The following is a 13,019-nucleotide window of genomic DNA, read 5'->3' as shown; positions in this document are numbered from 1 at the left end:
GGCCATCTCTGAGGTGCCCAATGCGGGGGCCGCAGAGCCTGAGGGGACCCTCGGGGTGCGGCGTGTGCCCATCCGCGTCATGCCTCTGATAGGCTGGCTACGGCTGAGACTGACTACTCTGGGGGGTTTGCCCTCTCCTGCGCAAACTCCGCGCTAACTCGAGCACCTGTTTACGCAGCCTGTTCACGTGGCTCTGGTCCCGTGGCTCCCTGGGGGGCTGGGCCAAGTAGGGGCCTGGGCGGGGGCTTGACCCGGCCCAGCTCCACGCAGCCGCCTCCTCCCAGGGAGCGAGGAGTTAACCCCTTCCCACCACGAGCCCACCTACCTCCGGCTGTGCTGGGGGTCGGCAGGGGGCTCTGCAGGGTGCTCTGCGGCTGCTGGTGTGAAAAGTAAAAAAACCAGAGGCTAGGCTGCTATGCATCCAAGACAGGCAGTCAATGAAAATGTAGATTGAGGAGTCAATGGGTGAGAGACAGGCTGGGTGGTGGGGTGGAGAGAAGGGGGATGAATAATGGAGAAGTACCTGGGAAGTCAGCTGTCAGGCAGGTTATAATGTGTCATAACTCCAATGTCTGTATTTAGTCCATGATTTTTAGTATCCAGGAGGTTGATGAAGTGGAGTGCATAGGCTCGTCTCTGGGAAGTGTTATGTAAGTTTCCTTTGAGGATCAGGACTGAGAGATTGGAGAGAAGAAGTCTGCCAGAGCCACCCATCCTAGCTTTCAAAACAAGCACTGAACCTCGCCAACCTCATTACCAGGAGCAGACTTCCTCAGGCCCAGAACACACCAAATTGGTCCAGACCATGCCATGACAAGAAATGCAAAACACATCTCCACCACCCCCACAATCACTACAGTCCACAACAGAGCCATCAGCATTCCTGGATCTTACAGCTGCACCTCCAAAAATGTAATATATCTCATCCAGTGCACCAAATGCCCAGATGGAAAATACATAGGAGAGACCAAACAACAACTGCGCACCAGAACGGACGCACGCTGGAAATCTATCAAAGACAGAAATACCCAATTACCTGTGGGACCACATTTCTCATAAGAAAACTACTCTCTCTCCAATCTCAGTCCTGATCCTCAAAGGAAACTTACAAAACACTTCCCAGAGACGAGCCTATGAACTCCACTTCATCAGCCTCCTGGATACTAAAAATCATGGACTAAATATAGACATGGATTTATGACACATTGTAACCTGCCTGACAGCTGACTTCCCAGGTGCTTCTCCAATATTCATCCCCCTTCTTTCCCCACCACCCAGCCTGTCTCTCACCCATTGACTCCTCAATCTACGTTTTCACTGACTACCTGTCTTGTATGCATACCAGACCAGCCTCTGGCTTCTTTACTTTTCATTCCATCCAGGAAGAGCACACATCAACTGCAGAAACTTCCTCAGCCTGACAAAGGGTTTTTGAACCCGAAAGCTTGCTTAAAAATTGTTCTCCAACTATTTAAGATCTCAGATTCACCCAAAGAACCTTCTCTGCCTATGTCCTTAGACCAACACAGCTACAACCTACACCCCTGTAATATTTTCTAATGCCTTATTAAACAAACAGAGAATGAAATTTAGTGAAGTGTAGTTTGTCTGATATGACAATAACCTTTCCAGTCTTGAGTTGACAATTTAAAAATAAAATACTCAGAGATGACAAAAGAATCAGTTGGTGGCCCATTTAGTTGTCTCAACCTCTTTATCCTATGTAATTGTATAGTTTTCTGTGATTCATGCATAATCTTCAAAGACATTCTAGGATTTTTTATTTTATAGCTGTTCACTCTTGCAACTATAACAATGCCCCAGCTATATACACACTGCAATATAAAATGGACAAAATAGACTTGAAATATACCTTTAATATACATTATAATTGATTGCCTGTAGGCTAGCAGTAAGCACAAAAGAAAAACACCATGTGACCAAAGATACTTGTTTTAATTGCATATATGTTTATGATATACATCAGTATTTTATATACTTAAATACATACTTTTTTAGTGTTCAGGTGTTCAGAATAGGTCTTGATATCACACTGGTTAAAGCACAGACACTCAGTTGCTTTTTCTCTCTGTTAATGTTTTCAATATTTCCATAGTTGCTGCCACTAAGTGAGCTGTTCAAGAAGCAGTGGTAGTAAGAAATTTTGGAAAAGTAAATCTGATACAGGTAGGCCTGTCTTGAGCACCTTAGGTATTTGGAACCTTCAGCTGTAGCGTAATAGAAGTCAAATCTTTGGTGTCTACATGCATTGACTCCTACTTATACTACACCTGGAGGAGAAACTTAATCTGTTAGCAAAAGAGGACTTCTGGCACATAGATGAGTAGTTTTGATTTCTGTCCAGTAGGGGACAGTGTTTTTCTATGTATGTATGTATGCCACTGCACTGCATATACTAGATAATGCTTCTATTTTTAGTGACCATATTTAATTAAAATGTTTAGTAACACTTTGAATTTCACAGCTTGCTGACCGAAGCTGATGCTGGTCACACTGAATTCACTGATGAAGTGTATGAAAATGAGAGTCGCTACCCGGGAGGAGAATGGAAACCACCTGAAGAGCGTTACACAGATGTGGTAAGACTCTTACAAATTAATACTTTTCATTTGATAAATGTATTATTGAGAGAACAAGTGCCGTCAGTAATTTTTACTTCTAATTTTCCCAGTTTCCTGCCTCAAGGGTTTTTGAAATGTCTAAAACTGAATGTTGACTTCAGCAAAATATAATCATTCCAAAGCATAATTTATGACTGAACTGTGCTAAGTATATATCACAAAAAAATTAGCTTCTTCCTGATCTGAAAGCAAAGATGATGGTGTGAACTATTGCATCAACTTCCTCTCTAGCCTTGCAATATGGGTTATATTGTGGCTCAAATGTTGTGTATTTGAAGACATCATAATCTTTGCTTTTTTTCTATTTGAAAGAATGGAGAAAAAGCTGCATCACCTCGTGAATTAACCTGTCCCCCTGGATGGATCTGGGAAGATGATGGCTGGGCACCTGATTTAAATCGAGCAGTGGATGAGAACGGTAAAGCTTGTCTCTTTATAGACAGATTATTGGAACTAACTGTTCACAGTATGTTAAAAAAAATGTGTTCCAAAACTTTCCACTGACTTTTTTGTCTCACTACAGAATTTTGAAATATAAATAACAGGGAGCAAGTTAATAAATATTTGTTGATAATTATTCTTACTTCTAGACTGATCTAATATTTGTGGGTAGAGATTTTTAGAGAGTTTTTAAGAACTGTAGTATGATTTGGGGCCCTCGGTTTTAGAATCCAACGCTAAACAACAAGCTTCTAACTCTTATATTTTAAGTAGATTGCAATTTCTTTGGAGCAGGAACCAATCTTCTTGGATGTTTGTAAAGCACTAAGCACAGTGAGGTCTTGATCATGTGAGGGGGCCTCTGGACACCAGCATCAGATGATGATGATGGTGATGGAGGTTGTTATTGAGTAAAATACAGTGCTTAGAAGACTTTGTGTGTGTGTTATTGTATCCAGTAAAATCACACTAATATTCCCATTTCCAACTAGAAATGTAGGTGTATTTATTTTTCATTTTTTGAAGGTTTGCCTGAAAGCTACATAATTTGAGGGTGTCACTTTGAGTAACAGAGAGTGCAGTAGTCTTAAAGGACAACATATCAGCTTCCACTCCAAAAGCATGATCCTGAAATCACAACTAAAGCAAAGTTCCCATTCATCTTTAAAATATAAAACATATAAAATACCAGTTGACTGTTTTCCCCTGGGGAAGTCATGGCTTGAAATAAGAGGGTCTGACTACGCTCTCAAGATACACATATCCAGAAGGCCCTACATGCATTTACATCTATTTCTTTTTACCCTGCTTTTACTCATTACAGTATCAGCATTCTTAGTGGGCTACTTACAAAATAGGTGGAATAAGAAATCTTAGATTTCAATAATGTTAAACAGCTGTTTGTTACCTGGAATTTTTAAAAAAGTATTACTATCTGAAACTCAAGGCATACGTCCACAATGCTTTTCATGAAAGAAAATCAGACTACATGAAAGTCTGGGCCCTAGAAATCTGGCAGTTAAATTCCAAAGTCATACAGCCATCATACAAATAACAGCTTTTCCATTTCTAGCTAGTTCATGGAGAGTTTTACAATAATTGGTCTTTTACTGAAAAAGCAAGTTCCTGGGTCATATGAGTACAGGAGAGAGTCAGCTTTTCTAAAAAGCATGTTTCTAGTCCTCAGTTATGGAGAAAGCATGGAAAAGTGCTTCCAATTCACTCTAGCATCTCAAAAAATCAGAAAGAAATAAAAAGGACACAAAATGTATTGCAGTGTAATGTCCTAACATTTTAGACAGGATTGGGGGGGAGGGACTGACCTGTGTTTAGGGTTGACAGTGATGAATTAAGCTTCTTTTGAGTTCATTTTTTATCCAGTGCAATGTCACCTTCTATACAGTTGCTATAACTTGGATTCCCCAAGCTTCTCTGTTCCTCTGAAAGATTCTAATTATAATTCCTGTTTTAGGATGGGAATATGGAATTACTATTCCTCCAGACAGTAAGCCAAAGTCATGGGTTGCTGCTGAAAAAATGTATCACACTCACAGACGGCGAAGACTAGTGCGAAAACGCAAGAAGGATCCAAACCAAGCAGCAGCAGCAAGGGTAAGCTGAGCTGCTGGGAACGATTGTCAAAGGTTTTATTTCTTAATGTAATAAAAAGGTTTTAGAGATGTATTCTTTTGTTAAGCAAATAGTATGGATGCTTATAAGTATGCTCTGTGTAGAACAACATCCTGTTATAAACCTGAAGAAGAATTTAAAATTACCTTTCCTTGTTTTAGATATTCAGTTTCCATTTTCTGTTGTAGATTAATGTTTAGTTATCATTGTAGAAAAGGTGGATTATTTCTGCAATAACAATTGCAGACTTTTTATGTAGAGGCATCGTATAAAGGGCTTATATTTCCAATTGTTTTGTAGGAAGCGGTGTCCTATGAAGATCAAGAAGGATGGGAATATGCATCTTTGATTGGCTGGAAATTTCATTGGAAACAACGCAGTTCTGATACTTTCCGTCGTAGACGTTGGAGGAGAAAAATGGCTCCTTCAGAGACTCATGGTTCAGCAGCTATCTTCAGACTTGAAGGTGCTCTTGTAAGTATCAAAATAGAAAAATAGTTTTAAAGTGGAATATTTAAGTTCAACCTAAATACAAAAGCAACTTTATGACACATTTTATTCCTTTAATCATTGAATTGCAATGTAATTCTCCATATTTCAGAGCTTTTAGGGCCATAAAGGAATCATAATCAGTTAGCTACCCACCTAACGTTTGTATTGTTTGACTCTTAGAATCATTTTCTGTTAGTCCATTTTATGAGATGTAGCAACAGGTGGCTGATTTAAGACGTGAGCTATGTTGCTGTCAAAGTAAAGTGAAGAGTATATTGTGGTTATAATAATGCTGATCAAGGGTATAACTCAAATGTATAAAAAGTAATTGTGGCAGCAGTAGGCATGGACAGTTATTGAAATAGTTGCCTCTTTTGGCTATCTTTATGTCTAGGTGATAGAACTTCTAGAGGACTAGTACAGTATCTGAGATAATAGAAAGGACATTTTGGTTACCACTAGTAGATTATTAGGATTTAAATACTCCAAAGATGCATTAAAGAAAATAATCTTTAATGGAAAAGCTTGTATATACAATGGAGTATTATGGGAGGGAGTAGTATAAGACATATAGTATTATGCACATTTTACTAAGCTATTGAACACTGAATAGGTGCTGGTATCATATTAGAGAAATTCTGTGCCCCATCCCCCTCCCCCAGTGAAATTGGTTCTATATTCTTGTTTTACACCACAGGATAAAAAATACCAACAGGCATCCAGGTCAATATATCAATTTTCTTTTCTCCACATTCCTTGGTCCAGATTTCCATGGAGTTTAGAAAAATCTCTGTTAAGATTACCCTATCTTGAATGTTATATATATTGTGGATTTTGTCACTGTAACTTGGGCGGTAGAGCTCCCAGCAATGGAATGGTTCCCTACCAGCAGCTGGGCAGTGTAGAGTACCTGTACCCTCTGCTACTGTAGGTGGCCAGTGTATCCCTAGGAACGGGCAGTGCTGACCAGCAGGAGGAAATGTCCAAAGTTGATCTGTATATTGTGCTTCAGTTACTGCATAAAGATACAGGTACAGATACATACAGATTTTAAGGAAACCTTACTGAGGCACGGGAACAAACCATCCTGATGTGCAAGAAGAATAGCAAATGTAGCAAGCGACCAGCTTGGCTTAGCAGAGAACTCTTCAGTGAGCTTAAACACAAAAAGGAAAACAAGTAGTAGCTTGGACAAAAAACTTGGGAGGAGTATAGGAATATTGCTCAGGCATGCAGGGATGAAGTCAGAAAGGCCAAAGTACAATTGGAGTTGCAGCTAGCAAGGGACATGAAGGGTAACGAGAAGGGTTTCTACAAGTATGTTAGCAACAAGGGGAAGATCAGGGAAAGTGTGGATCCCCTACTGAATGGGGGAGGCAACTTAGTAACAGATGATATTAAAAAGGCTGATCTACTCAATGCCTTTTTTACCTCAGTCTTCACAGGCAAGGTCAGCTCCCACACTACTGCACTGCGCAGCACAATCTGGGGAGGACCTTAGAAGCCCTCACTAGTAAAAGAACAGGCTAGGGACTAGTTAGAAAAGCTGGATGTGTACAAGTCCATGGGGCCAGATGTAATGCATCTGAGGATACTGAGTGAGTTGGCTGATGTGGTCACAGAGCTGCTGGCTATTATCTTTGAAAACTCGTGGCAATTGGGGTTGTCCTGGATGACTGGAAAAGGGCAAATATAATGCCCATCTTTAAAAAAGGGAAGAAGGAGGATCCAGAGAACTACAGATCAGTTAGTCTGACCTTAGTCCCTGGAAAAATCATGGAGCAGATCCTCAAATAATCCATTTTTAAGCACTTGGAAGAGAAGAAGGTGATTGGATGGATTCACCGAGGGCACTGTCAGCATGGATACACCAAGCACAAGTCATGCCTGACAAACCTGATTGCCTTCTGTGATGAGATAACTGGTTCTGTGGAAGTGGAGAAAGCAATGGACATAGTATACCTTGACTTTAGCAAGGCTTTTGATACCACCTCCCACAGCATTCTTGCAAGCAATTTGAGGAAGTACGGGTTGGATGAACTGACTGATAGAAAGTTGGCTGGCTTGTCAGGCTCAGTGGGTAGTAATCAATGGCTCAATGTCTAGCTGGCAGCCATTATCAAGTGGAGTGCCCCAAGGGTCAGTCCTTGGGCCAGTTTCATTCAATATCTTCATTAATGATCTGGAAAATGGGATGGATTGCACCCTCAGCAAGTTCATGAATGACAGAAAGCTGGGGGGTATAGTAGATACATTGAAGAGTGGGGATAGGATTCAGAGTGACCTAGACAAATTGGAGGATTGAGCCAAAGAAATCTGAGGTTTTACAGGGACAAGTGCAAAGTCCTGCACTTAGGATGGAAGAATCCAATGCACTGCTACAGCTTGGGAACTGACTGGCTACGCAGCACCTCTACAGAAAAGGACAGGAGGGTTACACTGGACAATAAGCTGGATATGAGTTAGCAGTGTATCCTTATTTCCAAGAAGGCTAACAGCTGCATTAATGGAAGCATTGCCAGCAGATCAAAGGAAGTAATTATTCTGTTCTGTTTTACACTGCTGAGGCCACATCTGGAGTACTGTGTCCAATTTTGGGGCCCCCGCTATAGAAAGGATGTGGACAAGTTTGAGAGAGTCCAGCAGGGGGCAACAAAAATGGTTTGGGGCCTGGGATACATGACTTATGAGGAGAAGCTGAGGGAACTGGGTTTATTTAGTTTGGAGAAGAAAAGGCAAAGAGGGGCTTTGGTAGCAACCTTAACTACCTGCAGGGTGGTTCCAAAGAGGATGGAGCTAGACTGTTCTAAGTGATGACAGATGACAGAACAAGGAGAATGGTCTCAAGTTGCAGCAAGGGAGGTTTAGTTTGGATATTAGGAAAAACTTTCTCACTAGGAGGATGGTGAAGCACTGGAACAAGTTACCCAGAGAGGTGGTGGAATGTCCACCCTTGGAAGTTTTTGAGGCCCAGTTTGACAAAGCCCTGGCTGGAATTATCTAGCTGTGGCTGGTCCTGCTTTGAGCAGGACGTTGGACTAGATGACTTCCTAAGGTCCCTCCCACCATCGTTTTCTATGGTTCTGTATGCTCCTAAATGAAAAAGGTCTTTGCCTGTGGGGTATGGGAGGCCCCATTTGTTCATAGGTATGTAATTTTCACCTGTCCTCATCTGAGCATGAATGAGCAAAGCCCGCTGTATATTAAAAAAAAATCCACTAATGCAAAGGTCAGGTGTGGTGTGCTTATGTAAATATTCACTCAATTTGGTTTTGTTCATAATTTTAGGGGGCAGACACAAGTACTGAAGATGGAGAAGGAAGGAGTTCAGACAGGGCCAAAGACAGTGCCACCAGGGTATTTGGGGCCAACACTCCAATTGTTTCCTGCACCTTTGATAGTAAGTTTTTAACAGTTCTCTCCTTAGGCACTTCTTCTCTGATGCTGATGCATTAGTGACTGGTGATAATCAGTAGTGGAGTGATGTGCCTTGCTATACACACAACTAGTCAACATGAAAACATGTTCATGCTGTCATATCATCCTATTCCATCAATACCCAGCATTTTGCTTGTTTCTTCCACTTTTTGTATATGGTCACTATCCATGATATAAATCCTTTGGGGGAGTTTGTATAATGTAACCACCATATGTTTGTCCAGCTCCTAACATAATAGTGGACTAATCACTCATTGGGACCTAGAGTGGCAACTGTGTAACAAGTATTGCATAATACTGGTTAGGATACTTGTCTATTGAAAGACAAATTCTACTAACACAAAAATCAATATAAGTATTTAGGTTTCCAGGACCAAGAGTAACAAGGAGGATTACACCATAAAGGCTGAGTCATTTCTAGTTCCTCGTGATTGTAACTTTAAAAGGCTAAGTACACAATGGGTAACTGCTGAGTGTGACATGCCTCTTTTTGTGTTTGGAGCAACTGAATGGAATTTACAGCACTGAAATGAGCTGCCTAGACTCCCTAAACACTGCATGAGGAGAACTGTATCCCTCCAATTGGGATTCAGAAAAGCCTCATTGAATCGAGAACTAAAGTTACCATACACTGAAGAAAGGTGTGTTAAATCCCACCCCTTTTAGGGACTTGGAGGCTTCATTTTGGGTTGGAAGTAGCATTTCTCTCAAATTGGGATTCAGAGACCTGAACTGTCTCCTGGAGTTAAGTACCAAAACTTTTTTGTTTAAAATGCATCCAGAGAAGGTGGGAGAACTGGTCTCCTTCTATCCCATGCCTACTAATTAAAGATCACTCAGGATATAAGAGATCTGGCCTGCATTCCCTCTTGTGCCTGAGAGAATTTGAATCTACAGCTCCCATTCAATGGAGAGCCCTACTGAGCTGATGTCCACTGAATATTTAAAATTTACAGAGGAATTTCTAAATTGTAGCTCTTGATGATGCCTTGGTTTAAAGTAGGTATCAAGTTGCTCAGCACAGTCAAGATTGAGTCACTACTATGAATACCTAGAAACAGTTCTTTAGGCCCTTATGAAACATTTACCCCAAAACTTAGGGCTAAGAGGTAGCTGAGCAGGCATTTTGGGGATTTAGATCTTGGACATAGGTACTTAAAGTGTTGGTTACACCTCAAATCTGGCTTAGGTACCATCAGCTGCCTGAGATGGAACATATTTTGCTATCACATGCTATTTTATCCTGCTAAAAGGAGCTAAATGCATGTTTCATTGACAGCCAAATAAGAGCATCCAACTTAATTTGGCATTGTTTAATCTGAAGACAAAAGGCTGTATTTTGAGCTTCAGTAGTAACCTCAAACCTTAATTTAAAACTAATCCAGATAGAAACCCAAACCTTCTTTTTTCCCAGTCTGTCTCTTCCTGCTTGAACACAAACTCTTATTACACTCTGCTTGTGCCCCCTAGTCTTCTCTTCTGCCTTCCTTTTAATTATGGACAAGTAAATCTAAGAGCACTTTGCCACATTCTGCTGTAACCCAGTAGGAGTAGAAAATGAGAAATTATCTCTCTTGTCACTAACTTACGCTTCAGAAGCTGTCAGTGAAGGAAACCATAGCTTTGGACTGCAGATTGCTTAATTGCCTTTTGGGCTTCAAACAGGATTTAACAGCTAACATAAAAAGCAAAACAAAAGAACAGAAGTCACACTTCTGTGTATATTGACCACCAGTCTTTAGAGGTTGAGCTAAGGAAATTATTTTTTAGAAAACTTTTGTTATTTTAAATTATTTTAATAGGTTTTAAAAAGTTTAAGAAAGTTTAAGAAAGCTCCTGTTCCCTTTAGAAGTAATGGCAAAACTTGCAATAAAATAATTAGAATCAGACTTTGTCCTAAAATAATATAATAAACTGTACTACCCAATGAGAAATGAAAAATAATCAAAAATGTATTCAGAAATAACTTCAGGTGAATTGTGTAGTTTCCAATGCTACTTCTGCTTTTATAATCAGAAAGAATAGTCTAGACAGAATGTCTTAAGTATCAGGATCGAATGGTCCTGACCAATAATTTGATACAATTAAAGAGAGACTCATGAAAGATTACATCAGATTACTTTCAAGCAGAGTAATTTGTTAGGACTTTATTAAACATGTCTCTAGAATCTGGCATGTGACACAGGCTGAATAGCCCCTATATTAGGTATCTTGAACTACTTCCTGCAGTATTGTTATAGCAGCTTCCCTATGCTGGTATTATCCTGCTCACACTTGTGTATTGATACATTTGCAATAAAGCATCAAGTTAATAGTTGCTACAGTTGTTTATGTTTTGGTTAAGAATCTGTTTGAAAGCATTTTTATTTACAGAAAATAGCTTAATTAAAGAAATTACACCTGTATCATTCTTGCTAGTACATTTGAACTCTCTATTTATTTTATTTAGGAGTGTATAGTTACCACCTTCGCTGCTATGTGTATCAGGCAAGAAATCTCATCGCTTTAGACAAAGACAGTTTTTCAGGTATGGAAAAATACTGTTAATACTGCAGTAATATTACTGTTTTCCCTTGTGTAAAACCCCAGTGCTTGTCTAGTGCACTGTGCTTGTATAGTTTGATTCAGTTATAGAATAGGTTGATTTACCTGTTGTTAGGACCCTGTGGTTGAAATTCTGCTTTGGAGGGATCCGAGTTGGCCAACACAGTCTTAAATGCTTAGTAGGGCTATGTGAAGCTTTGGTTGCTGATTCGGTCGAGGTATGTAGAAAAAACATTTAAAGCTGTGTCTATGGCCAAATTGCTGATTCTCCACATCAGCATCTTCAGATTCAGATTCAGCTGAATCAAATCGGGACAGTGATCTGAATCAACAAATCAAATCACTGTCTCCCGATTTGGGTTGAATCCGAATCCAAATCGAATACGGCCCATTTCACACACCCCTAATGTATAGTACTAGCCAATAAGGTGGGGCAGCCAGTGTACTTGGGGAATGCACAGATTCACAAACACCTCCTGGACAGCCACCCTCAGCCAAATACTCTCTGCCTGAGATCCCAGAGTGGTAGTGCAAAAGCTGTGCTATTTCATGACTGGAACTCTTCTGGGTGATAACATCCTTTATGGCTATGGCTGTTTCTAATGTTTCTTTCACCAGCCTGCAATGGCAGCTTCATGTGACAATTTCCTGTCCATATCAAATGTTTTCTCTTACATTAATACTAAGTTTGACTTATAAGGGAATTGCAGTTCCTATGTATGCTGTTATTAAACATCAATTTTGATTATTTGTACTGAGGTATTCATTACTATTTAACTATACAAAAGGAATACAGGTGATGTCACCACTCACTAGGCAGTATTGCTGTTTGAACTATTGTTGAGATTTGCATACCTCACATGCAGAAACATGCGAACTGGAGCACCTGAACTTGCACTTTCTTATAGAAATAACTATGGAGGAGTTAAACAAAGTATGGGTAACTCTGATTAGATACCTAGCTAGAGGCTGTTGAAGCTGACCTAATGATAACCTTTAAAATAGCCTCTAGCACTTGATAAATGCAATTTGTACAGGAAACATTAATATCCATCATAAGCTACCTTCTTCTGAGAATCCAGTGATTTAAAGGTCTGACTAATAGTAGGGCTAGAACACTTTAATTATTTAGCTCTGTTTCACAAGAGGAAGGGGCTGCCATAAATAAGCATGTTTGAGACCAAAGCTTGATCTATCCAACCGCCTGGTAGAATTTATTGGTCAGGAACTAGTCAGAACTAGACAATCTTTTGTATTATTTATGTGTCCATGGAATTGTTTATTAAAAGAGGCTTCATGGAAAACCTTAGGTAGAGAGTACATATATGTAAGTTTAAAAGGAGGTTAGTATGGCCAATATTACATTTTAGATTTCAGACTAATTTCCAGTTTCATAAGATATTTGAATCGTTATATCACGGGTAGGCAACATTTTATGGCCAGAGTGCCAAAAAAGCCACAATGTCTACCTTGTAAGGTGCTACAGTGCAGGAATGGCTGAAAAACAAAAGGGGGGGGCTGGTACATGGCAGGACATGCTGCATATTAAGATAGTTAATAATCATAAAAGTTGCCTTTCTTTATTCTATTTTTTTTACAGTAAATTCCAGGTTTTCTAAAAAGTCTAAACCCAGTGACAATAAATCAAACTTTATATACTACTTTTGTTGTTGCATATTCCTTGTAGTCAAGCACGTTGCAATGAGAGAGAGAGAGAGAAGAAAGAAAGAAAGAAGGGAAAAAGAGGGAGAGAAAAAGAGGGAAAGAGAAAGAAAAAAAGGAGAGAAAAGAGAGAGCCAGACATGCACTCACACATAACCACATGTGCACAAA

The 13,019-nt window shown here is 39.9% G+C and overlaps 1 protein-coding gene across 4 annotated transcripts in view; it reads left to right on the top strand.

Moving 5' to 3' along the window:
• Window positions 1–13,019, top strand: part of MYOF (myoferlin) — a 114,589-nt gene that overhangs the window by 64,291 nt on the left and 37,279 nt on the right. For all 4 annotated transcript variants that reach the window (XM_019555883.1, XM_019555881.1, XM_019555882.1 and 1 more), the window contains 6 exons: window positions 2,486–2,600; window positions 2,955–3,060; window positions 4,555–4,694; window positions 5,013–5,186; window positions 8,493–8,604; window positions 11,092–11,169. In XM_019555883.1, coding sequence (XP_019411428.1) covers window positions 2,486–2,600; window positions 2,955–3,060; window positions 4,555–4,694; window positions 5,013–5,186; window positions 8,493–8,604; window positions 11,092–11,169 — 725 coding nt within the window. The remainder of the gene's footprint in view (window positions 1–2,485; window positions 2,601–2,954; window positions 3,061–4,554; window positions 4,695–5,012; window positions 5,187–8,492; window positions 8,605–11,091; window positions 11,170–13,019) is intronic.

This window comes from Crocodylus porosus, unplaced genomic scaffold (genome assembly GCF_001723895.1).
Source record: "Crocodylus porosus isolate Cpor-Errol unplaced genomic scaffold, CroPor_comp1, whole genome shotgun sequence".
In the NCBI taxonomy this organism is placed as follows: Eukaryota; Metazoa; Chordata; order Crocodylia; family Crocodylidae; genus Crocodylus; species Crocodylus porosus.
The sequence above is the reverse complement of the archived record's forward strand: the minus strand, read 5'-3'. Positions and strand labels throughout refer to the sequence as shown.